The sequence below is a fragment of the Bos taurus genome, chromosome 11 (assembly GCF_002263795.3).
Source record: "Bos taurus isolate L1 Dominette 01449 registration number 42190680 breed Hereford chromosome 11, ARS-UCD2.0, whole genome shotgun sequence".
Lineage (NCBI taxonomy): Eukaryota > Metazoa > Chordata > Mammalia > Artiodactyla > Bovidae > Bos > Bos taurus.
Window position 1 is genome coordinate 1,774,502 of NC_037338.1, and position 25,946 is coordinate 1,800,447.

At 50.3% G+C, this 25,946-nt stretch overlaps 1 protein-coding gene across 1 annotated transcript in view; it reads left to right on the top strand.

Annotated features, from left to right (window-relative positions):
* The first annotated feature begins 411 nt into the window (after nucleotides 1-411).
* Nucleotides 412-25,946, top strand: part of MALL (mal, T cell differentiation protein like) — a 32,158-nt gene continuing 6,623 nt past the window's right edge. Inside the window, exons 1-2 of the mRNA NM_001046115.2 lie at nucleotides 412-546; nucleotides 23,502-23,669. Of these exons, the coding sequence (NP_001039580.1) occupies nucleotides 442-546; nucleotides 23,502-23,669 (273 nt within the window). The 5' untranslated portion in view covers nucleotides 412-441. The remainder of the gene's footprint in view (nucleotides 547-23,501; nucleotides 23,670-25,946) is intronic.

Here is a 25,946-nt window from a genome sequence, read left to right on the forward strand (position 1 = left end):
CTGGCGGGCTAGATCCGTGGGGTCGCAGAGTCGGACACGACTGAGCACAGCGCACAGTAGTCCCTCAGTAAACAGTCCTTGTCACAGGGGCAGCTCATTCCTGTCCTGGGCACCAGGTGGAAGCAGCTACTGCAGCTGGCCTCCCCTGGAATAGCATGCCTGGGATTCAGAACTTCCTTGGAGGAAAAAGTCTAGGAAGAGGCTCCTGCTCGCCTTCCTGAGCGGCTCTGCCACAGCTGGTGGAAGGCCTGTCTGATACACAAACCGCATTTCACTGAGGATTCTCTTGGCCGAAGCCAGTGGAAGGACCTGCTTGGCTGGAACTTTTTTTTTTTTTTTCCCTTCCAGGCGACGTCTGATGGGTGTGTCGGGCAGGAGGTGATATTTGAAGGGCTGCGGGCACGGGCTGCCAAGCCAGGGCGCCAGGCAGAGGGTGAGAGCATGGCCTCCCGGGACCCGCCCGCCACCAGCCATGCTCCCCCTGACGTGCCCTCCGGGGTCTCACTGTTTCTCACCATCCCCTACGCCTTCTTCTTGCCCGAGCTGGTGAGTGCGGCCACGGGGGCCACTGCACAGAGTGTGGCCGGGTGAGGGGTGGGAGGGAGCAAGGAGGGGCTGGCCTGGAGCTGGAAGCAGGCCCCTGGGGAAGGAGCACTGGATCCAGAGCTGCCGTGGCCTCTGGTCTCCTGTGGAGCTCAGGGCCCGGGGTTCCCTAGTCCCTCCCAGAGCGCCTCTGGGCTTCTGCAGAGTGAGTGGGTCTCCTCCTCCCAAAACGAAACCAGCTGGGGTAGTGGGCAGGCCACCTGGTGATCGGAGGCCTGGAGGAATCGCTAAAGCGTCCTGGATCCTCAAGAGGATGTTAGGAATGGACTTCTATTTTGTGGTCTCTTTCCTCCAACTACCTGCCTTCTGTACTTTCTTAAAGTTCAAATCAGGGAGGCGCACTCTGTCTTTCCTGCTGAGAGTAACCCTTCCAGTATTTTCCTAATTGACCCTGAACTTTGACTTGCGTGGACTCCCCAGGGGAGGTTGCTTATGACAACATGGGCCATAAAACAGTGAGACACTTGGGTGCTGTCTGCGACCTCTCACTGCCTTCCTTTCCTTCACTGTCTTTATGGCTGAATTGGCCCCACGCCTGCCGAGTGCAGAGGGGACATCAGAACCTGAGTCCACTCTGAGCCGGTTGTCACCACGTCCTTTTCACTGACGGGGACGCGAGCCTGGTGAGCGACTTAGGGCAGAGTTTATTTCAGTCTTTGAACACCTTCTGAAATATCTAACTTGTGGCAGGTATTTTCTTTCTTTCTTTTTTTAAAGTTTATTTAAGAATAATTGCTTTACAGTATTGTGTTGGTTTCTACCAAACATCAACACGAATCAGTCACAGGTTTACCCATGTCCCTTCTCACGTGAACATCCTTCCCACCTGCCTCCGCATCCTACCCGTAGGTTGTTACTGATTTGAGCTCCCATTGGCTGTCTACTTTACATGTGGTAATGTATGTTGCCATGTTACTCTCTCCATACCTCTGTGGTGCTGCTCTGAGTTGGCAGCACTGGCCTCAGACAGGGAGGAAAAGACAAAGCGTGGTTCCAGCGTCCAACTGGGCGGGAAGGTCCTCTCATCCTGTCGTCTGCCCAGAAGGCCAGCCTGATTGAGCACCTTTTGACATAAACTGGCTAAAGGATGCCCATTGGCGGCAATAAGAAAGGGAAGCCAGGCGGGGTGGGTCCGGCGTTTGGGTGGCTCCAGCTGAAACCCCAGCCAAGAATAGGTTTCTGCCAGGCCTGGCTGTACAAGGGAGGGCGTCCCACCAGACTAATGCATCTTTGTGCTCCCGAGAGTTCTCTGGACCAGGTGTGCCCCTCGCCTTGGAACAACCACAAGAATGGCTGGGGTGGGGCTGGACTCCCCCACTTATTTGGAGCATGTGTTCCATGTCAGCCGCACCAGCCACTGGTGACAGGACCACTACCCTGCAGGTTCCCCATCTGCCCAGGAAGGCCCCTGAGCGCTTCCACGATACAGTCAGCCGATGCGTGGGGGGGTGGCCACTGCTGGGCCGGGTACAAGCAAGAAGAGGCCGCTCAACCTTGTCAAGGCAGGGAGGAGCCCCGGCCTATCCCCTGGGAGGCAACTTTGCAGTTAGACCTCAAAGGACAGGCTGAATCTCCAGGTTGGGGGGCAGGAGGGGGAAGGGCCTGGACTCCAGGAGAGGCCAGCTGGCAGAAGGCTGGAGGGTTGGGATTTCCAGAGTAAGGAATGCAGGGCCATCTGGTCAGTCACCCCCAGGATACTGGGCTCCTCAGATGGAATTTCTGGGGAGAGAAAAGTGCATGATTGTGCTGGGCTCTAGGGCTTTAGGTATCTCATGGGGTGGGGGACTGTCACTTAGCATTTCATTCATTTATTTTTCTTTTGAAATAATTTTAGATTTGTAGCAACGCTGGCAATAATTGTCCGAGTGCTCCCAGGTACTCCCTACTCAGCTTCCCTTCAGGACCACGCCTTACACAGTACAACTGTCAAAATCAGGGAATTAGCATCGATATTAGACTATCAATTGTTCAGATTGTCCTGAACTCCCCACAGATGTCTTCCTCCTGACCCAGGATCCAGCTCAGAATTCCGAGTGGCATTTGGTGGCCATAATTCCTTCATCTACTCTTTTTTTTTTTTAATTAAGTAGATTTAATTTTAACTTGATTTTCTGATTACATTTCATTTAAAAAAAAAAAACTTTTTATTTTGTACTGGGGTATAGCCATATACAAGGTATAAGGGACTCAGCCTTACGCGTACATGTATCCATTCTCCCCCAAGCCCCCTTGCCACCCAGGCTGCCATATAACGCTGAGCAGAGCTGCGTGTGCTAAAGAATAGGTCCTTGTGGTTGTGGTTTTTGACATAGCCATGTGTACATGACCATTTCAGTACTTTTTTTTTTAAGATTTTTTTTTTTTGATGTGGAGCATTTTTAAAGTCTTTATTGAATTTGTTACAATATTGCTTCTGTTCTATGTTTTGGCTTTTTGGCCACGAGTCATGTGGAATCAACCTCCCTGGGATTGAACCTGCACCCCCTGCATTGGAAGGTGAAGTCTTAACCACTGGACCACCAGGAGAGTCCATCATCTACTTTAATCTGGGCCAATTCCCACCATCTTTGTCTTGAGTATTTTGAAGAATACTGATCAATTATTGTGTACCATCTCGCTCCATTCAGCCTTGTCTGATGTTTCCTCATCACAAATTTAGTTTTAATTCTCAAGGAATCCTTATTCATTATTGAACACTTAGAAGATTACAGAAAGAAATATAATCCATATATATGCATGTATGCAGGCGTGCTCAGTCATGTCTGACTCTTTGTGACCCCAGGGACTGTAGCTGACCAGACTCTTCTGTCCATGGAATTCTCCAGGCAAGAATACTGGAGTGGGTTGCTATGCCCTCCTCCAGGGGATCTTCCCAACCCAGGGACTGAACCCACGTTTCCCACATTGCTAGTTGGATACTTTACCATCCGAGCTACCAGGGAAGTCCAAGAATACTGGAGTGAGTACCCTCCTTCAGGGGATCTTCCTGAACCAGGGTCTCCTGCATTGCAGGCAGATTCTTTACCAGCTGAGCTACCAGGGAAGCCCATTTATAAACATATGTGTGTGTTCAATGGATTTATTCTGTACATGCTCTTTTGCATCTGCTTGCTCCTTAAATGAGTGCTTCTAGAATCCCAGGGGCGGGGGAGCCTGGTGAGCTGCCGTCTATGGGGTCGCACAGAGTTGGACATGACTGAAGCGACTTAGCAGCAGCAGCAGCAGCATGGAACGTAAGACCAAGCCTGCATCCTATCTGGGGCATGGATGGAGAGGTAAACAGGAGAGGGGAGAATTCCAGTTGGTGATTGATGCTGTTCTGTTTTGTTTGGGTCATGCCAAGCAGCTCGCAGTATCTTAGTTCCCCGACCAGGGATCGAACCTGAGCCCCCCTGTAGTGGAAGCTTGGAATCTTAACCACTGGATGGTCAGGGAAGTCCTTGGTGGTTGATTCTGATCGCCATGAGCAGATGTGCTGGGCTAGAGAGGAGAGAGCAGGGCCAGCCTCGCAGAAGTTCCTCTGTCCTGGGCCTCCTGAGTATGCTGACCACTTCTACCCACAGAGCTGACCCCTGAGCCCCAGGCCCTGGGGTCCCAGATTCTCAGTCTGTGGACCTAAGGCATCACAGACAGGCATGTGCTTTTCTAAGGCAGAGAGCAGATTTTTCCAGAGAGTGGATTCTAAAACTGGGAGCTTAGGACAGCGAAAAGGGGCAGAGAAGGCAAAATTCGTGACGTGGACTCGCAGGTGGTCCATAATGGGGTGGCCAGAGTGTACACTTGTGGTGACCGCAGGCGTACTTCCATCCAGCCACTGTTCCGCAAGACAGCGAGGGCCTTCCCATGGAGCAAGGGGCCAAAACCTCCAGGCGTGCAGAATTCAACAAGGGGCCTTGAGTCCTCGCACCACCTCTGTTGCCAAGAATCTCGGGCTCTTTTGTATCAGTGATGGCGACAGACTGGGACAGCATGGACGCGGGGGGTCTGCATGTTCCCGGCTAGCTCTGCTCCCCGAAGACTGCTCTTACAGATCTTTGCCCAGATAACTTTATTTTAGAGTCTTTCACACTAAAATGCACATTTTAAAACTTCTGTCATGATTATAGATTAATAGGCAGATGCAAAGACATTTCAGAGAGGTCTCCCACACAGTAGTCACAGCTTTCATAATAACTCTCTACTATTTAATACAATATCGACCAGGTAACTAATGTTCGTAGGCTATGTCTATATTCCATGCCATTTTCTCACATGTGTAGATTGATGTAATCACTACCATCAAGACACAGAACCATTCCATCACCGTGAAGACCTCCCTCCTGCTTCTGTTTTAAATTTTGTTGGCCACGCTGGGTGGCATGCAGGATCTTAGTTGCCTGCCCGGGGATTGAACCCGTGCCCCCTGAAGTGGAAGCGTGGAGTCTTAACCACTGGGCCAACAGGGAAACCCTTGCTTCCGTATTACGGTCACCCTACCTTTTCCTCTCTCACCACCCTTCCTCACCCTTGGAAACCACTAATTCCGTCTTTGTAATTTTCTTATTTCAAGAAAGTCACAGAAGCGAATAGCATCATACAGTACCTGGTCTTTAACGATTAGCTTCTTCCACTCACCATAATGTCTGCATGAATGCTTCAGTTGCCCAGTTGTGTCCAGCCCTTTGTGACCCCATAGACAGCAGCCCACCAGGCTCCCCCTTCCCTGGGATTCTCCAGGCAAGAACACTGGAGTGGGTTGCCATTTCCTTCTCCAGTGCATGAAAGTGAAAAGTGAAAGTGAAGCTGCTCAGTCGTGTTTGACTCTTCATGACCCCATGGACTGCAGCCCACCAGGCTCCTCTGTCCATGGGATTTTCCAGGCAAGAGTACCGGAGTGGGGTGCCATTGCCTTCTCCGTAATGCCTCTGAGGTCCATCCAAATCAGGTGCATTTCAGTAGTGTGTCCCTTTTCATCGCTGTGTAATATTCCACAGTGTGGCTTTACCACAGTTTGTTTAACCACTGATACAGTAAGAAACATTTTGGTCTTTTGCGATTTTTAGCTATTCTGATAAAGCTCCTGTGAGCGTTCACATATAGGCTTTTGGGTGGATGTAATTTTCACTTTTCTGGGTAAATGCCAGAGTGAGTATGATTTCTGTAAGTGTCTGCTTCATTTTTTATTAAGAAATGGACAATCTGTTTTCCAGAGTGGCTGGACCATTTTACATTTCCACAGGCAACGGATGAGCCTTTAGAGAGTTTAATGTTTAAGTTTGCATTTTGTTTGGTTTACAGTTGAATTCAGATTTCTCGTCTGAAAACAGTATTAATTTCAAAACCTAAGTTCCAAGCTTGAGGAGGCTTTGAATCCGTGCATTTTAAGGTGAGAGCAGACGTTGTTTATTTCCTCTCTCCATCTCTCTGTTAGCATGGGAGTCTTCTGGTGCCAGCGCTGGGTGGGCAGGGGACCAGGTGACTCACAGTCTCGCTGCCTGGCTCTTAAGAGCAAACACTGTGCGGGTGTCCGGCCTGGGGCAGGGAGCACGTGGCCCCCTGAGGCCCTGGCTGCTCTAAGCTGGCTCATCGGCTTTTTTTTAACAAGATGAAAGCGTGAACAGCGACTACAACTGAGGGAGAGTTTTAGGAAGTCGTTCAACCTTTTCAGTAGTTCACTTATTAATGAGATACTTGACTAATTATGAAGAAACAGCTGAGAAGGTTTCTAGAGTCAGCTGATTAAAAGGAAAGATGAACACTCTGTTCGGTGTTCAATGTTTTCAGCTTTTTAACTTGCCTGCACAACGGTCAGAAGGAAATATTCTGACACCCCCACCCCCTCTCCCAACCCACACTCCCCCACCCGCTCCCCCAGAAGCTCGTTCCAGAACCTTCCAGCTGGGAAGCTCACATTGCTTCCCACATCCCCAGTTTCACCTGCAGTTCAGCCGGTTTCTTTTTCTGCTCTGTCTGTATGTAAATGGGCTTCCCTGGTGGCTCACTCAGTGGTCGAGAATCCACCTGCCATGCAGGAGATGCGGTTGGATCCCTGGGTTGGGAAGAACCCTGGAGGAGGAAATGGCAACCCACTCCAGTATTCTTGCTTGGGAAATCCCAAGGACAGAGGAGCCTGGAGGGCTACAGTTCGTGGGGTCACAAAGAGCTGGACACGACAGAGCACACACGTAAGGCAAGGCTGTATGTGAAAGCGCTGTTTGGGAACTTTCTGGACCCTGGAGCCATCTGTCAACTGCGTGGGGCAGAGAGAGAGGGAGGCAGGGCTCCGCTCAGGCCTGGCTCAGGACAAGCAGGTTCCTTCCTCTTTGTTGCAAAACTTCTTTAGAAGCTGAGTTTTCCAAAAGGAAAAGTCGTACCTCTTGCTCCCTTCTGCCCCGCTTTCAATTCTCTATGCTTCTGGGAAGCAGCAAAGCAAACTCAGTTTGCCCCAGCTTTTCTTCATCGTCGGGGCATCTGTCCTTCCCTTCATTCCATGCCTGGTCCCTGGCCTCGCCCCCTCTGACCTCGCCCAGCCCCTGCAGGACCAGGGGACCAAAGGCCTCCATGGCCAGGGTACCACTGAGAAGCAACGAAATGATGCCCATGGAGGCCCTGGGAAGCTGCAGCAGGAAGAGAGAACAGGGAGGGAAAAGTGTGAGGCTGGGGGAGAGCAAGGCTCCCGAGAAGGACGGCAGAGGAGCAGAGCAGGAGCAGAGAGGGGCCGTGTAAGAAGGACCCAGATTCCAACCTCCCCAGGGCCTGGGCCCTCTTTGGCTTCCTGGCCCCAAGCCCAGCCCTTACCCTCGGAGGCTCCTGATGTGCTCAGGTTCAGTCACACAGAGTCAGTTGAGAGGGATAAGCCTGGCTCTGTTGCCCAGTGGCTGTGGGACCGTGGGCAGGTGACTGAACCACTCTGAGCCTCAACGGCAGGGCAGCATCAGCAAAGATCTCCTCAGACAACTCTGGGTTTGCAGTAAGGACTTTCCTGGGAGCATCCACACAAGAAATGTGAGCCCACACCACATTATTGTTGGTGGTATGTTTAAACCTCTTACTAAAAAGCGCGGGTCTTTGGGATTCCCTGGTGGTCCAGTGGCTAAGACTCCTCACTTCCAGTGTAGGGGGCCCAGGTTCAATCTCCAGTCAGGGAACTAGATCCCACAAGCCACAGCTAAGAGTTTGTATGCCACAGCTAAAGACCTGGCACAGCTAAATAAATAAATACAGTTTTATAGAAAGTGTGAGTCTCTCATGAACGAATTTCAGCTGCAAACCAAGAAATATTTACTGAGGTGTTACTATTATTCTAGACCCATGCTTTGCTCTCAGGGGGTTACAAGAATAAAAAGACAATAATAAAAAGGATATGGTAAGTCATGGATCCTGTCTTAAAGGGGTGATGCATGAACATTAAAGAGCACCCTGAGACATGGAAAAAGTAAGGGTGCACAGCCTCAATTGTTAAAGGCTCCTGGAGTTTAGAGACGCTGTCAGGACAAGCTTGCTCAGGGTGAGAATTTGGTTTCTTTCCAGGGTTTGGATTAAGGGATTAGATATTCACTTGTTCAGACCAGGGCTTCCCAGGACTCAGAGGAGTGTATACACTCAGACTGTAAGGAAGTGTATACAAACCTGTACACTCAGACTGCAGGGAAAGAGGAAGACAATCCCACTTAAATCCCATGTATTCACTCAACAAATATTCATTGAGCCCCTACCCCATGGCAACCACAGGACTGTGAAGAAGCAGAAGATAGACATGGCCCCCGCCTTGGGGAGTTTGATGCCTGACGGGGGCAGATAGAGACTAGGTGGGAAGGACAGCAAGTGGTGCCCGTCATGTTTGGGAGAGAACGGAATGCCCAGGAAGATCTGCCCACAGATAGGATGCAGCACAGGGGATTGTTTGCACCACTAATGCAAGGCTGAAAGGGCAGAGAGAAGAAGCTGAAGCCCCAGACGCTGATGAGCACACAAAACGACTGCCACGCACCCAGGAGTCCCGTGAGAGGGGGCCCCGCCCAGCGGGCTGTGGGCCTTGTGGGGAGAGGGTGTGCTGAGGCCACTGGTCTCCCCAGAGCAGAGGCACAGGGACCTTAAGGTTGGAGATCATCGCTTAAGGTTGGAGACCCAAGGAGTGATAGCGACAGGAACCCACTCAAGTCCTCCCAGTGCCAGAACCTTGCAAGAATCCAGGTTCCAGACTTGCCTGATGGTCAGTGGCTGACTCCATGCTCCCAGTGCAGGGGGCCCAGGTTCGATCCCTGGTCAGGGAGTTAGATCCCAAATGCCGCAACTAAGGACCGAGTCAAATTGTGTGCGTGCATGCTCAGTCGTGACCGACTCTTCGTGGCCCCATGGACTGTAAGTTGCCAGGCTCCTCTGTCCGTGGGATTTCCCGGGCAACAGTACTGGTGCAGGTTGCCACTTCCTACTCCAGGGGATCTTCCTGACCCAGGGATTGAACCAGCCTCTCTTTCATCTCCTGCATTGGCCAGCAGATCCTTTACCCCTGTGCCACCTGGGAAGCCCCTAGCTATGACCTGGTGCAGGTAAATAAATAAATATTTTTTTAAAAAACTGAGAAAGAATCCAGCTTTGGAGGGAGCTGGGAGCTGTGGCTGGCAGAGTCCCGCCCGCTTGGCAGAGCAGACCACAGCAGGACAGGTTTGAGCTGAGGGACCCTCGGAACTAACAGCCCACATTGTCAGTTTTGCACACTCCCCTCCTTCAAGAATTCAGCTTGTTCTTCCTCCAAGAATTCGGCTGAACCACATGCAACCTTCCCTGAGCTGGTGGCCTCTCTCAGTTCAGACAAGACAGGCCACCAAGTCTTGCTGCTGGAAGGCCAGTCCCCAGAAGAATTCCTCTCACAGCAGGTGCCCTGAAGGAAACAGCCGGGTGCCCTGACCGTGGAGCCCCAGATAAGAAGTCTCAGTGATAAGCAGGCCCCACCTGCAGCCAGCGCCCTACCAGGGGTGCTTTGCCTGGAGAACTTTCCCCGGGGCTAGGAGAGGTTTCTAGAGTGTTGTCCGGACTGGCAGGGGCAGGGAGTAGACCAGAGTGGGCGGGATAGAAGAGCCCCACGCAGGTTCCCTGGCCTTGACTGCTCTCACCAGCCCTTCCCTGCTTCCTCCCCTACTGTGAGCCAACCGTCCCCTCAGCTGCCTACCTAGTCAGATGTTCTCTGTCTTGGCCAGCTCTGCTGCAGCAGACCACAGGCCCACGGCTCCTCAGGTGCCCAGCTCTGTCACTCCTGCCACAGGATGGACCCAGAGTGCAGCCCAGGGTGGGGTCTCCATGGATTCCCCCCAGCCCGGGGGGTCCAGATAACACAGGTGTGGGGCTCCAGAGTCCTCTGATCTATTTCAAAGAGGTGGCACACACCCCCTCCCCCAGCCCCTTCCCTTGGAGGGATTCTCTGCCCCTACTTGCCCTTCTGACTCTCTCTCTCTGCCCACATGACGCTGGGTGGGAGGAATGGTGTGTTTATTTGAACATCCTCCCCGCTTTTTAAAAATTTATTTGGCTGCACTGGGTCTTAGTTGCAGCATGTTGGATCTAGTTCCCTGACCGGGGAGCAGACCCAGGTGCCCTGCATTGGAAGCTCAGAGTCTTAGCCACTGGACCACCAAGAAATTCCCTGAACACTGTCCTCTTTGACAGCATGTTCCTGGCTAGTCCTTCCTGTGTGTGAGGGTATGGGTGAGGATAAAACAGATGGGTGTTTGTTCCCACTTGGTCCCAGCTCCTGGCAGAAATGGGCAGGAGACTCAGGTTCCACCCTTGGGTCAGGAAGATCCCCTGGAGGAGGAAATGGCAACCCACTCCAGTATTCTTGCCTGGGAAAGCCCACTGACAGAGGAGCCTGGTGGGCTACAGTCCATGGGGTCGCAAGAGTCAGACATGACTTAGGGACTAAACAACAGCAACCTGGCAGAAATGCCCGTCTGTGTCTGGGCCAGCCAGTGGCCCAGAGGCGTCAGGGGCGGCCAGCTGGGTGGGCATCAGGCCCGCAAAGGCGAGCCTGAGCTGCCAGTGAGCAGAGAGTCCAGCAGGCTACCTCCTGCCTCCTGCTCAAGGCGATCAACAGCACACGCTGGGCACCTGTGCGCCATGCCAGGCTCCCTGCCCCACACCAAGGACTCGAAGACCACAGGGCAGAGTCCTCCATCCAGGACCTAGGAAGGAGTAAACAAGAGCAGCTTCCTGGAGGAGGTGACATTTCGAGGATCTGGTCTTAGACTAGCAGGGAAGGAGCAAGCTGGGCAGGAGTCCCAGGGACTAGAGTGCATGGTGACATCCTTGGGTCCTCGGTGCCCGACTGAGGGCAGGAACACGGCACTGGTCACAAGATGTCTGCTGTTCCTGTGGGAAGGAGGAGGTGGGGACCTCCCCTGAGCCCAGGGGCTCATCGGGGGACCTTCTGGGGACAATAGGAAGGGTCACAAGGTTAATAAGCATAGTGGAGCCAAGAAGGGAGGTGGTGGGGCTGGGGAATGGGGAAGTCTGTCTGTGAGGCCACTGTGGGGAGCAGGATGCATTTATACTGCTTCTTTACATCTTTCCTATACTTTCTAACTTTTCTAAGGTACACAAGCTTTTTTAAAAATGTGGGGGAGAATGTGTTCCCCAAAATGCTTAGTTTTTTTTGTTTTTTTGAGACTGGAAGGAAAAGCCCTTTAGACTTTGGAGGAATAAGAATGTTTTTATTATCCTAGTTTATGTCACATTGTAAATCTGTGCTGTTGAGTCAATGAGAAGTTGGGCCAGTGGGAAGGGGGGTGGGGGGGTCTGAATGGGTGGGTGCGGTCCTAGGGGAGGAAGCCATGGAGGGAGGGGAGGAAAGCAGAGGAGGCCGGGCCACTGACTCACCAGCCCCTCCCGACGGCATCCTGCCCCTCCCGGGCTCACACCCCAGGGCAGGCACCGATTTCCCTGGCGCAGGGCCAGCCCAGGCCTGAGAGCCCTTGAGGGTACCAGGAGCTCCTAATATGGCTTGTTCTGCAGGGGGTGGGTGGACGGAGCTTTGGCCCGCACCATTGTTTCTGGAGTGGACCGGATAAGACAGGGGTCCTCGTGGTATTCAAGGGGCCTGGGCAGGCAATTTCCTGTTACCCTTAAAGCCACAGAGAGAAAATTCTCACTGCAAGAGTCAGTACGCAGTGACTGGTCTTTGGAAGGATCCTGGGTTGAATTATGGCGCCTAGAGCTTCCTCATAAAGCCAGTGGTTTGGGAGTCCCGGCTTGCAGCCCAGGCCTGCCACATGCCCCCTGCTCATGGGTACTTGGGGGAAGTAGCTTGATCTCTCAGAACCAGCTTCCTCCCCCATCAAAGGAGGTGGCATGCCAGCCCAAAGAGCTTCACAGGCTGCAGAGATGGTGGTAATCAGAACCCACATGGGCGCTGGGGTTCCTGCGCCGCCCACAGGGAGGGCCGCAGCTAGGTGAGGACTTCAGGGGTGCCTGCCCCAACCCCTGGGAGGGCCTGAAAGAGGCTGGGCCCCTACCCCCCAGCTGTGCAGGCCCTGGTGCCTTTATGCCAAGTTCCATCACCGCAGACGGAAGACATTCCAGGAACTCCTCTGAGTGTCTGACAGCCCCTCATCCCTTCTCGCTTCCTCTCAGAGGCTCAGCTTCCCGCAGACCTCAGCGTGATCCCCCAGGACCAGGGCTGAGGCTCCTGCTGCCGTAGCCACCGCAGCTGGGAGCTGACGCCGGGGAGGGCACTGGGGGCTGTGGGGGGCAGGGCACCCGCACCAGCCTGGACTGAGGCTCTCAGACAGAAAGAGGCAGACTGGAGCTAGGGGTCCACTCCTGGCTGTGATGCACGGAAAAAATGTGTTTCCGTGGCAACTTTGTGTGTGTGTGTGTGTGTGTCTGTGTGTGACTAATTAAAACAGAAGATTCAGGAAACAGTATTTCCCTTTCCTATGAACAATGCACTGTATTTTCTTCACTAGTCTACTTACCTGTTTTTTTCAAAACAAACTACCTTTTATTGAAGTAAAGTTGATTTACTATGTTGTGTTAGCCTCAGATGTAGAGCAAAGTGATTCATATATATTCTTTCAGATTCTTTTCCATTATGTTTTTTTTTTAGATGGATTTACTCATTTATCTTTGGCTGAGCAGGGTGTTCGGCGCTCTGGTGGGCTTTCTCTGGTTGCAGCGAGCAGTGGCTCCTCTTGCTGTAGGACATAGGCTCTTAGCGAGAGGGCTTCAGTAGCTGTGAGCACTGGCTCAGCTGCTCAAGGCACGTGGGATCTTTCTGGACAAGGGATTGAATCCATGTCCTCTGTATTGAGTAGCCACTAGACCACCAGGGAAGTCCCCCTCTGTCATAGGTTTTCACAAGATACTGAATATGGTTTTTCCCTGTGCTATACAGTAGGTATATCTTGTTGTTTATCTTTTTCATATGTAGTGCTGTGTATCTGTTAATCCCAAACTCCAGATGGATCCCTCCCAACCCCTTTCTCCTTTGGCAACCGTGAGTTTGCTTTCTATGTGAGTCTGCTTTGTAATAAACTCATTTGCATCTTTATAAGATTCTACGTGTACGTGCTATCATAAGACATTTGTCTTTGACGTTCTTCACTTGGGAGGACCATCTCTAGGTCCATTCATGTTGCTGCTAGTCTATTTAACTTTTTAAAAAAATATGTATTTGTTTATTTATTTGGCTGCTCCAGGTCTTGGCTGTGGCATGGGTCTTCTGTCTTCATCATGGCACGCAGGATCTTTACCTCCCTGACCAGGAGTTGAACCCAGGCCCCCTGCCACTGGACCACCAGGGAAGTCCCTGCCTAACCTTTTAATGCCGGTAGTGAGCAGGGGGATTTCATCAGCCACTCACAGATCTCAGCTGCCGTTTGGAAGGCTGGGCGCTGGGGGCACTGCACAGGCTCGGGAGACTGCTGGGCGCTGGCCGAGTTTAGCCTGGGGATTCCGGGAAGCCAACTGGGGTGGGGTTCTAAGAGGTGGTGAAGGGCATAGGTCATGTGAGCAGACTCTCATCCCAGGTCCTTAGCAGTGCTGTGGCGAGGGCTGCCACTGGCTCAGAACGGCTGGAACAGAAGGGAAGTGAAGACCTCACATCCCCGGAAGCCCGGAGGAGCTGGCAGGCTCTGCCCAGGCTGGTTCTTTGGCAGCACAGTTGTGTCATCCAACCCAGCCTCCTCCCGTCTCTCTCCTCTTCCTCATCATAGCTCCAGGCCTAAACCCAGACAAGCCACGGCCAGAGCAAGGACAGAACTGTCTCATCCCCGAGGCAGGAAGAAACCCTTCCCAGGACCCAGAAGCCTTGCATCTCATTGTCCAGGGTGGTCACATATGTGTCCCAGCCAAGAGATATGTTGAGCCTAACGGATGCTGGAAAGTCACCTGCTACATCTCCTATCCCCATCCCACCCCACTGCCCACCAGTACACCCAGTTGGGCAGTTTATTCCATAGGAAGAATTTATTTATCTTATCGCTCTTCGGGCTTTTCTCTAGTTGCAGCAAGCAGGGCTACCCTCTCGTTACAGTGCTCAGGCTGCTCTTTGCAGGGGCTTCTTTTGCTGTGGAGCGTGGGCTCCAGGGCGGCGGGCTGTGGCGGTTGCAGCACGTGAGCTCAGCAGTTGCGGGGCTCCCGGGCTCTGGAGCGCAGGCTCAGTAGTGGTGCACGGGCTTAGATGCTCTGCAGCATGTGGGATCTTCCCAGATCAGGGATCAAACCCGTGTCTCGGCATTGGCAGGCAGATTCTTTACTACTGAGCCACCAGGGAAGCCCCATGGAAAGAATTAAAAAAAAAAGACAACTCTCTTTGCAACGTTACCTACTGTGGCATCATCTATAACAGGGAAAATCCACAAACATCCACCCTCTTTGCCCTGGGGCCTCACTGACTAAGTGAAGTTTTACCAACGTGATGGAACGTAATAGTGCCGTTGAAAGTACAGGCGGGCCTCATTACTCACAGATTCTGCATTTCCAAGTTCCCTTTGCTCACTAAACTTTATTTGTAACCCCGCAATCCATACTTGAGGTGTTGTCACGCAGATTCGAGGACGTGTCATTCAAGGCAGTGCAGAAAAAAATTCGAGTCACAAATCTGAGACACATACATTTCAACCTGAGGTCAATACCTGCCTTCTTAAATGCATGCTTGGTTCTTCGGTCATGTCCAGCTCTTTTTGACCGTTTGGACTACAGCCTACCAGGCTCCTCTGTCCATGGGATTTTGCAGGCAAGAATACTAGAGTGGGTTGTCATTTCCTCCTCCAGCGAATCTTCCAAACCCAGGGATCGAATCCGTAGCTCCTACGTCTCCTGCATCACAGGTGGATTCTTTACCCACTGAGCCAGTGGGGAAGCCCTTGCCTTCTTACAGCTCAGAGTGTTAACAGGGTCCTTTCCCAAGTCTGTTTAGTGCCCCATCTTGCTCATTTTTGTGCTTGGCTTTTTGTTGATTTTAGTATTCAAAATAGTGCAAGTACACTGCTGAAGTTATGTCTAGTGTTCCTAAGTTGGGCAAGGCAGTGACTTGCCTTACACAGTAAGTGTTAGGTAGGCACATCGTTATAGAGTTGTTGGTGACAGCTCGATATTAATGGATTAACATTACATATTAACTATATTGAATAATGCGTCTTTAAACAGAAAGATACATAAAACAAAGTTATTTGTTGATCAGTTGATGATGCTATTTTGACCACAAGCTTCTAGGAATGTAGTCTGTATTTCCCAAGGAGCGATGATTCACGATTCACAGCTAAACATGCCAGCGTTCAGGGCAACTTGACAGAACTACCAAGAATCGACGATATCATTAAGCCACGTAGCACAATGGAAAAATGCAAAAAAACCTGAATACAAAATGTATGTTCCCCGCAGTTTGCAACCAGCACTCGGCCCCGAAAGGAACATAACATAGAAGAATTCCTCTGCTGATAACATTAACCTTAATTTTACAAGCGATTTAAAATCTTAGGATTGAAAAAATGATTAACAGATCTAGGGAGTTCCCTGGTGGTCCAGTGGTTAAGACTCCACGCTTCCATTAAAGCGGACACGGGTTTGATCCCTGGTCTAGGAAGTAAGACTCCACATGCCACATGATCAGAAAATAAAACACAGATCTGATTCCTGTTGTACCATTTAAACCGTTAAATCACCCTGGGGTTGAGGCATGCTGAGTGGGCGGTACCAAAGTCCTGAGGGACGCCTGTGCTGGCCTCGGTGACACGAACGGGGTGCTCTGTTTGAAGGGGCTGTGACTCTCTGGGCGTTTTGTACCAGAACTGCCAGATGGGCTCCAAACAGCAGCTCCTGCATGGGGCTCGTCTTCTTTTTCCCTTCTAAAGGATGTGCGTCAAACATACAGCTGTACATTCATGTTCCCAGCAGCACTACCCCCAGTAGCTGAAAGGCGGAAGCAGCCCATGTGTCCGTCAAAGGATGAGTAAATAAAATAGACACGAGGGGACTTCTCTGGTGGTCCTGTGGCTCCATCCCCGGTTCGGGAACTAAGCTCCCACATACCGTGGGACAACTGAGCCTACACTCCAGAGCCCGAATGCCAATACTAAGGCCTGGCACAGCCAAAAATAAGTAAGTAAATACATATTTTGCAAATGAAATAAAATAGATATGTGGTATATTCGTATAATGGAATGTTGTCATGCTCAGTCACTGAGTTCTGTCTGACTCTGTGACCTGATGGGCTGTAGCCTGCCAGACTCTTCTGTCCATGGACTTTTCCAGGCAAAAATAGTGGAGTGGGTTGCCATTTCCTTCTCCAGGGAATCTTCCCGACCCAGGGATGGAACCCACGTCTCCTGTGTTTCCTGCATCAGCAGGCAGATATATATATATATGTGTATATATATATATTTATATATTTTACCACTGAGCCATCTGAGCAGCCCTCATAATGGAATATTATTCAGCTTTTAAAAGGAAGGAAATTCTGACAGCATGATTGAAGCTTGAGGATAATAGTCTGAGTGCAATAAGCCAGAAACAAAAGAACAAATACTCTATGATTCCATTCGTACAAAGTCGAGTAGTCAAACTTTTAGGGACAGAGGAATGCTGGTTGTCAAGGGCTGGAGGAGGGGGTATGGTGAGTTAGTGTTGAATGGGACAGAGTTTCAGTTTTGCCAGATGAAAAGTGTCCTGGAGATGGATGGGTAGTGGAGATGGTACACAGCCTTGCGGATGCTCTTAATACCACTGAGTAAGGTGAGTGTTAGCCGCTCAGTTGTGTCCAACTCTTTGCGACCACATGGACTGTAGCCCGCCAGGGTCCTTTGTCCAAGGAATTCTCCAGACAAGAACACTGGAGTGGGTAGCCATTCCCCTCTTCAGGGGGTCTTCCAGACCCAGGTATCGAACCCAGGTCTCCCGCATTGCGGGCAGATTCTTTCCAGTGTGAGCCCCTAGGGAAGCCACTGAACTGTAAAAGCAGTTAAAATGGCACACTTTGTTCAGTGCATTTTATCACAATTTGGGGAAGGTAAACAATGGCCAAGGGGCTTGGACTCACACAATGTGGGCCGTGGCCACTTGAACGTGTGGGACGATAGTTTTCTTCATCTTGAAACATCTCAGCATCAGAAGGGGCCCCGAAATGGTCCTGGTTCCCATCGTGGACAAGCCAGACCTTGTTCTTCATTCAGCTCATTCTTCCCGGGCCATCAGAGGGAGCAGGAGCCCCCCGTTCACTTGGCCCCACTGCCCTCCTGGGCCTCCCTGTCTCGAGTCTGGCCTTTTCTTTTTTGCTTCTTGAATGTTTATTTCTTTATTTGACCTCGTTGGGTCTTCCGTTGCAGCACACAGGTTCAGTAGCTGCAGTGTGGGCTTACTTGCTCCACGGCACGTGGGATCGTAGTTCCTTGGCCAGGGATTGAACCCTCGTCCCCTGCATTGCAAGGTGGATTCTTAACAACTGGACTGCCAGGGAAGTCCCAGGAAGTCCCAGAAAAAGAGTCTCGCCTTTTTCCTGCAGCTTGTGTTCACCTAAGTACCAGTGAAGGGGAGGAGGGGCCACCAACGCTTTGTGAAGATTAAGCCAAGTGGTAAGGAAAGGAATGCAGTGTCAGTGGTGAATGGACAAGCCAGGCTGAAGTAACACCCAGCTATGCAGAAAAACCTGCCACTGGTATCACCCAGAGTATCGTATGGCCAGCATCTCCTCCTACTCCCAACCCCATGACCGGCCCCACCGGGACCACGCCTCCCAGCAGCGGCCAGGAACCCAGGCTCGGCCCTGAGCCTGGTGTCTTTCAGCCCCTCCTCCCCCTTCACACGGGGTCACTGCAAGGGCAGCTCTGTCCTCACAGGCGATCAGAGTGAAGTTCCCAGCCTGTGGCAGTGCACCCAGCCCCTGCCCCTAGCCCCTCGGAGGCCCCTGGCTCCCCTCCTGCTCTGTCCTCTTAGGACGGATCCACTCTCCCCAAAGGAAACGCAATCCTCTTCTTGCCTCTCCCATTCAAAATCTTTTCAAAAATGCTTGTTGAAGTATAGCTGATTTTCAATGTTGCCTTAGCCAAGTGTATCAGTTGTACACAGCATATCCACTCTTGTCAGATTGTTTTCCCATATAGGTCATTACAGAGTATTGAGTAGAGCTCCCTGTACTCAGTCGCTCAGTCGTGTCCGACTCTGCGACCCTGTGGACTGTAGCCCGCCAGGCTAGCTGTCCGTATATGGTAGTACGTATGTGTCAACCCCAATCTCCCGATTTATTTCTCCCTCCCCCCTTCTCCCTTGGTAACCATAGGTTTCTTTTCTACATCTGTGACTCTATTTCTATTTTGTAAATAAGTTGTACCATTTTTAAGAGTCCACATATAAGTGGTATCATATGATATTCGCGTTTCTCTTTCTGACTTACCTCACTCAGTATGCCAGTCTCTAGGTCCATTCATCTTGCTGCAAAATCTCTTGACTTTTGAAGTGAGCCCCCATCATCCAGCCCAGTGTCTTTCTTCTTTCTTTTTCAATGTGTATGTTGGTGATTTGGATTCATTTAAAAGATCTTGTCTCTGAGCCAAGAAATTCTCCTCCCGGGAGGTCAGGGCATGATTGGTTTATTGGGTCTCATTCCAGAAATACTCAAACCGATGCACATATATACATACATACGCTCATACGTTCTCTTCTTCTACGTAAATCATAGCACGCTGGGCACGCTGCTCTCTGCCTTGTACAATTCTAGGGTTTGTTCTATTCTGATATACAGAGTTTTTCATTCTCTTTGAAGGCTGCTGAGTTTTCCACTGTATGACATAATTGCTTTCGTGACCCCCCCTCACACCGGATGAAACATTTGGGATGCTTCTTTATCTTCCCGTAACCAGCAGGCTTCAATAAACAACATTGTACATTCACCATCTTGTGCATATGCGTTGTCTATAGGACAAATTCCCAACGTGAAATTCCTGGGTCAAAGAGCATATGCATTTAATGTCTTGATCAACAGCGTCAAAATAGTAGACTGGCTGATGGCACCATCATCTATCCTGGAAATGGTAACGGACTTCAACCTGGGGGCTGCAGGTGGGCTTGGAGGGACTGTGAGTCCCCACATCTGTAGATAAAATCACGCGTGTATGCAGGTACATTTTTCTAGGTGACCAAAGCTTTCATCAACTCCTTAGAAGGGTCTGTGGCCCTCAGTGCTATCTCATCTCCTTGCTGATTGGTGTCCCAGCTCTTCCAGAAGTGAACCTCCTATCCCTCAGGAAGACTGGCCTTGGACTTTCCCTCTCCTGGGTCTTTCTCAGGGAAGATTCCCTCCCGTGTCCTTATAGCCAATAACACGGCCAACAGTGGCTGCTCAACACTCACCCCGTGCGTGAGAGACTCATCTAATGCTCACAGGAACCAGGAAAGAGGAGTCCTCCCCGCCTCCTCTGTTTGATGAACTGGACATGGATGCAGAAATGAGTTAAATAATCTGCCCCTTTAGCAGAGCTAGGATTTGAACCCGGAAGCATCAGTACTGCTTGTGCATGAACTGGAGTGGAAGAGCCTGGAAGCAACAGGATGGGCCCTGGGGCTTCTCAGTCTTCACTGCATCACCTGGGACATTTTTAACAATGCAGCCTCCCTCACCACCTCTGGGGCAACATCCAGACCATGGGGCTTCCTCGAAGTCCCCGGATGGTCCCAGGTGTAGCAGGACTCAGGGTGTGGCTCTGAGGGTTCAGGCTCAGGAAATTATGTGTTTTAGAAGCGCCTAACCCTTATGCCACGCTTTGGTATGATTATTTTCCTTTATTAAGCATTTTTCAAAAGAATAATTATTGGCGGTATAGTGGTGAACTGCCTTCCAAAATAATAAGCATCCTCCAAAAATGACCAAAGTAGACCTTTTAAAAAGCATCATTTTCAACTCATGGATTTCAACTGGTTGATACAGTCCAATCCATTGGTGGTGCAGTGGTAAAGAACCCGCCTGCCAATGCAAGAGACACAGGTTCGATCCCTGGGTCAGGAAGATCCCCTGGAGAAGGAAATGGCAACCCACTCGAGTATTCTTGCCTGGGGAATCCCATGGACAGGGGAGCCTGGCGGGCTACAGTCTATGAGGTCACAAAGAGTCGGACAAGACTGAGCGACTAGGCGCAATCACAGTCGTTATTATATTTATTTGAAGGTCAAATTGCCCCATCTTTAGTCAGCAGCAGCCTTCTGAGTCCTTCTGACCTAAGCCCAAGAGCCTTTGAATATATTTTTCGGTCTGCTCTGATGATATGTCAGCTTCCCCAGCCCCGATCTGGAATTGGCCATTGCTCCTGACTGCATCTGGGTGCTGTTACCCCAGTTCTCCTCCTCTAGCTCTTTAACCAGCTCTCTAAATGTGAGGGGCCTATTCTCCATGTTGTAGAGAAGAATGAGTAATAAATAAACTTATTAAGTTCTACCCTCCCTTAAGTGATCCCTTCCAGTTTCAGTTCAACCTTTAGAAAATGCACAGGTGAGTAATCTGTGTTCTTAAGAAACAGACTGCCAAAATCGTACTTGAAATACACTTGCTTTAATACAATCTTCTTCCACGTTGAAGGCCAGCCCCCAACATCTAAAAATATCTCCAGCTCTTGAGATATCAAAAACCGAGGGTTAAAAGTAGAGAATGCTTTAGGTTGCCAAGCAAATTTGGAAAGCTAAATATAAATTTAGAAAAAAAAGTCAAGATAAATATTCAAAACTGTTTTCCCTGTAATGAATCCAACCGAGGCTGCTTGAGACAGAAACAGGATAGCAAACTCCACTGGTTTTAAATTCACCTGGAGTTTGGTCTTGGCCTTGGTTTCCTTATAATGTTCAGAAGATAGAGGGTGTGGAAATAAAAAGTGAATAACATTCCTTTGCGTAAAGCTGATTGTGCAACCTTTATGCCAAGAAGAAGGGGCAATTTGAGTAGATTCTCCCAAATGCTCAGGGCCCCACCTTGGGGCGTGAAATCTGGTGAGGTGGAGAGCCCCACCAGCGCCCCGTTCTATGTCCCACACGGCCTCAGACCTCAGTCCCTCCTTCCATTTCCTCCAGATGCTCCCCAGGAGGGCAGCGTCTCACACACTTTGAGAATGAAGTGTGGACACATAGATGGGGCGCGTGTGGCAGTGTCTGCCCAGGGCGGCCTCTGATGGCAGGAGCCGGGGTGGGGAGACCCTTTGCCAGCACTGATGGGCCTGGTAGGGCTGAGGCAGGGAAGCTGGCAGTAAGAGGCAGCAGGTATCAAGTGGCCGCTCTCTGTAGAAAGCCCATGGGAGTTTGAATTCCTGTACAGATGAAATGAGGCCATCTGAGTGAATGCATTTTATTTATAGATTTATTTTTTTGGTGCTGGGTCTTCATTGCTGTGTGTGGGCTTCCTCTAGTTTCAGCAAGTGGGGGCTACACTTGTTGCGGAGTGCGGGCTCTAAAGATGGGGCTCAGTAGTCGAGGTACACAGACATGTGGGTGGGGTCTTCCTGGGCCGGGGATGGAACCCATGTCCCCTGAATGTCCAGCTGGACTCTTAGCCGCTGGACCACCAGTGTGAATGCACCTCTGTGAATGCGCTTTATAAACTCTAAAGCCCCTAGTGAACGAGAGGTCGTGGTGGCGGGTTTATCATCGCGGTGCTTTAGTTGCTAAGTTGTGTCCGACTCTTTGCAGCCCCGTGGACTGTAGTCCACTAGGCTTCTGTGTCCATGGAATTCTCCAGGCAAGAATACTGGAGTGGGTTTCCATTTCCTTCTCCAGGGGATCTTCCCACTCGGGGACTGAACCTGGGTCTTCTGCATCACGTGCACTCTTTACCAGCAGGAAGCCCATGGGTTTATCACTGAGTCATTCCAAAGAATGCTATTTGACACCCTCCCTACCTGCTTTTCTCCAGGCCCTGGGCTGGGCACCAGGAATCATCGGTGAATGGCACAGACCATTCTCTGCCCTCAGAGGTCTCATGTGAGTGTAAAATTTTATAGGTTCCACAGTCACTAAGTCCTGAATGCCATTGCAACTAACAACCAGCATTGTTTGGGTACTGGCAGTGGGCCAGCATCTTCAGGCATTTCTCATGGCTTGGTGGGGAAGGTGCTTGGCAGGTGCCCCCAAGCCATGCTCTGGCACCTCCCTTGGCATCGGCCACCTGGTCACTGCAATCAACACGCAAGAGCCCAGCTCAGGAGGACAGCGGCTCTTGTTCCTCTCTTCCTGCTTGGAACGAGGCGGCCCCAGCTCGCTCATGGGCAGTCCCGGGTCCAGCTTAGGGCTTCCACAATTCACCTGGAGATTGTTGAGGCCTGGGGCAGTGTGCTGTGAGAGGCAGCCAGGCTCCCGGGGGTCTTTCCAACCCTGCAGGAGGCTGGGAAGTTCTGCCTTGTGGTCCACTCCCTGGTCTCTTCTGGCTTCTCCTCCTGTTGCCTTTCGCTTCGGAAAGCCTGAGAATTCTCCACAAATTCAAAAGTGCTTTTGCCTCTAGGACAACAGCAGTGGGAGCCCCATAAGGGATGGGGTGACTAATTTATGTCTGAAAGTGAAAGTGTTAGTCGCTCAGTCGAGTCCCACTCTTTTGCAACCCATGAACTGTAGCCTGCCGGGTTCCTCTGTCCGTGAGATTTCCCAGGCAAGAATACTGGAGTCGTCAGTTATTCCCTTTTCTAGGGAATCTTCCTGACCCAGGAATCAAACCCAGATCTCCTGCATTACGGGCAGGTTCTTTACCATCTGAGCCACCTGGGAAGCCCCATATCTGCGTCTATGTCATTTATCTGTAAGATGAGAGCTGCTAGTCCCAGGACCTGAAAGCTGTGTATCTTTCATCCGAGCCAGACAGAAGTAAGTGGAGCCCTTTATACAGAAAGTCTCTAAAAGAATCATTTAGAACTGAGCTAAGCCTACAGTCATGATCACAATCAACCTTCAACAAATATAGGAGGGAAAAGGTGAACAGGAATGAATATTAACAGAAGCCACAAACCACAGAATCAGGCTCTCAAGACCAAGACAAAGGGATCATCAGATTGAATATAAAATGAAGACAAGCATATTTAATAAAAAATGTCCATACCTCAACACACTGTATCCCCATTGCACAAACTGTAGAAGACCAAAAATGAAAGTGAAAGTGTTAGTCACTCAGTCGTGCTCCACTCTTAGTGACCCCACGGACTGTAGCCCCCAGCTCCTCTGTCCATAGATTCTCCAGGCAAGAATACTGGAGTGGGTAGCCAGTCCCTCCTCCAAGGGATCATCCTGATCCAGGGATCGAACCCGGGTCTCCCAAATTGCAGGCAGATTCTTCACCATCTGAGCCACCAGGGAAGCCCCTGAAGAGTGCTTAACCAAATCCAGAGGAGGACAGAGGTGGGAAATATGCAAACAGCATCACACTCAGTGCCAGCCATTAAAGCACCTTCTTCTGTGCTTTTCTCTTACAGATATTTGGGGTCTGGGTCTGGATCCTGGTGGCAGCCACGCAGGTAGCAAGCCCGCTGCTACAAGGATGGGTGATGTACGTCTCGCTCACCTCTTTCCTCATCTCCCTGATGCTCCTGTTGTCTTATGTGTTTGGATTTTACAAAAGATATGAGTCCTGGAAAATTCTGGTAAGAATCAGGGAGAGAGTCCCAGGGCCTGAGGCTCCTCCCAGACCAACGTCCTGGGCGTGGTTGAGGACAAACCCGGGTGGGAGGAGGAACCAGAGCCGCTTCCTGGGGTGGGCCCCTAGGGAATCTCAACCTTTCATCTGAAAGTGTTTACTATCAGATCATGATGCTGGGAAAGACTGGGGTCAGGAGGAGAAGTGGGCAACAGAGGATGAAAGAGTAGGATGGCATCATCGACTCAATGTGCTGTAGCCACCCGTTCCAGGAAACAAACTCACTCAGAAGGACAATGCAGATAGTGGAGAGCAGTTTATTACACCAGTGGGCCCAAGGTGGTCTCCTCTTAGCCAAGGACCCCGACCAGTTTCTGTAAAACCTTACATACCCTAAGTGTACGTGCTCAAACCCACCTCCCCAAATTCCCTGAAACTAGTCTGGACAAGGTAAAAGAGAGATACGATCAAAGTTAACCCATGATTCATGTGTCATAAGCCTAGATAGTTAAACAGTGGACTTTTATCAATAGGCCTGTGGCGATACCCCCAAAGCATAATGGGATTTACGACTTGGTTCTGTTACAGAGATAATTACCATACTCTTTTAGGTGACAGAGAGTCGAGGTGAGAGTCCAGAGGCTCCTTCATCGGGGGTCTGGTTTTCCACTGGTATGTCGTTTCCATAGATACTAGGCCTAGAGCTCAAAGTCCACAGTCCGGCCCATCATGGAGTCCTGCTTTCAAGGTGGAGCCTGTTCTGTCTGTTTCCTCCTTCATGGACTTGAGTTTGAGCAGACTCCAAGTGATAGTGAGGTACAGAGGAGCCTGGCATGCTGCAGTCCAAGGAGGCGGACATGACTTAGCAACTGAACAACACCTATTAGAGAGGGCTTCAGTGGTAAAGAATCCATCTGCCAATGCAGGAGACACAGGAGACAAGGGGTTCGATCCCTGGGTTGAGAAGATCCCCTGGAGAGGGAAAAGGCAGCCCACTCCAGGATTCCTGCCTGGGAAATCCCATGGACAGAGGAGCCTGGCGGAGTACAGTCCACGGGGTTGCAGCGTTAGACACAACTTAGCTACTAAACAACAACAACTATTAGATGGGAATAAAAGCATTCCTCTGCCGGAATCCTCCTGCTTTGTATTCCCCTCCACTGCCTCCCTTTGTAGGTAATATACGCACAGCCCAGCTCCTCCCGTAGCAAGCACACCCTGACGTATTTCCCCTCTAATTTTAATTTATGGTAAAATAATTTGAGCGGTATTGAAAGAAATATAGTAGGAAAAGAATAACCCTGATCTCAAGGTCTAACCACAACCACCTATCACGATTCATTCTTCCCTATTCCTGGCAAATTTTATGCAAAATGTATAAATCTCACTGAAGCAATCATTTTAGATATAGAGTCTTTCATTTATTATTATGCCATCCATTAAATGTTTTTCATGTCATCACACCATCCTGATAACCATTGGAAATATTTCTCTATTGAACAATTCAAAACAGAAGTAGGGAGGATTGTATTGATATTATGGATCCTCATGTAACCATAACCCAGATTCCAGCATTTTCAAGACTTTATCACATTTGCTTCACCTAGCTTTTTTTTCCCCTGAAGAATCTTAAAGTAAATCCCCAACACCATGTCATTCCATTCTACACACTTCACTGCAGAATGCCTCCAAAAACTATACAAGCTTTCTTACATTATCAAACTTACATAAAGTTAATGATAATTCCTCATTATCATCAAAGGCACGGGTCACAGTTCTGGAAAATTATAACTGTCCCCCATTATAACACAGCCACTTCCCTGGTGGCTCAGACAGTAAAAACATCTGCCTACAATGCTGGAGACCCCAGGTGGATCCCGGGGTCAGGAAGATTCCCTGGAGAAGGAAATGGCAACACACTCCAGTACTCTTGCCTGGGAAAATCCCATGGACGGAGGAGCCTGGTAGGCTATAGTCCATGGAGTTGCAAAGAGTCCGACACAAGTGAGTGACTTCAGTTTTTTTCCCATTATAACTGAAATATGTTTTTGCAGTTTGAATCAGGGTCCTCACAGGCCTGTTTGAATCAGAGTCCTCACAGGCCTGTTTGATCAGGGTCCTCACAGGCCTGTTTGATCAGGGTCCTCACAGGCCTGTTTGATTCAGGGTCCTCACAGGCCTGTTTGATCAGGGTCCTCACAGGCCTGTTTGATCAGGGTCCTCACAGGCCCACTTGCACTTGGCAGTGGTGACTCTTGAGTACCTTTAATCTATTTTTCAGTAG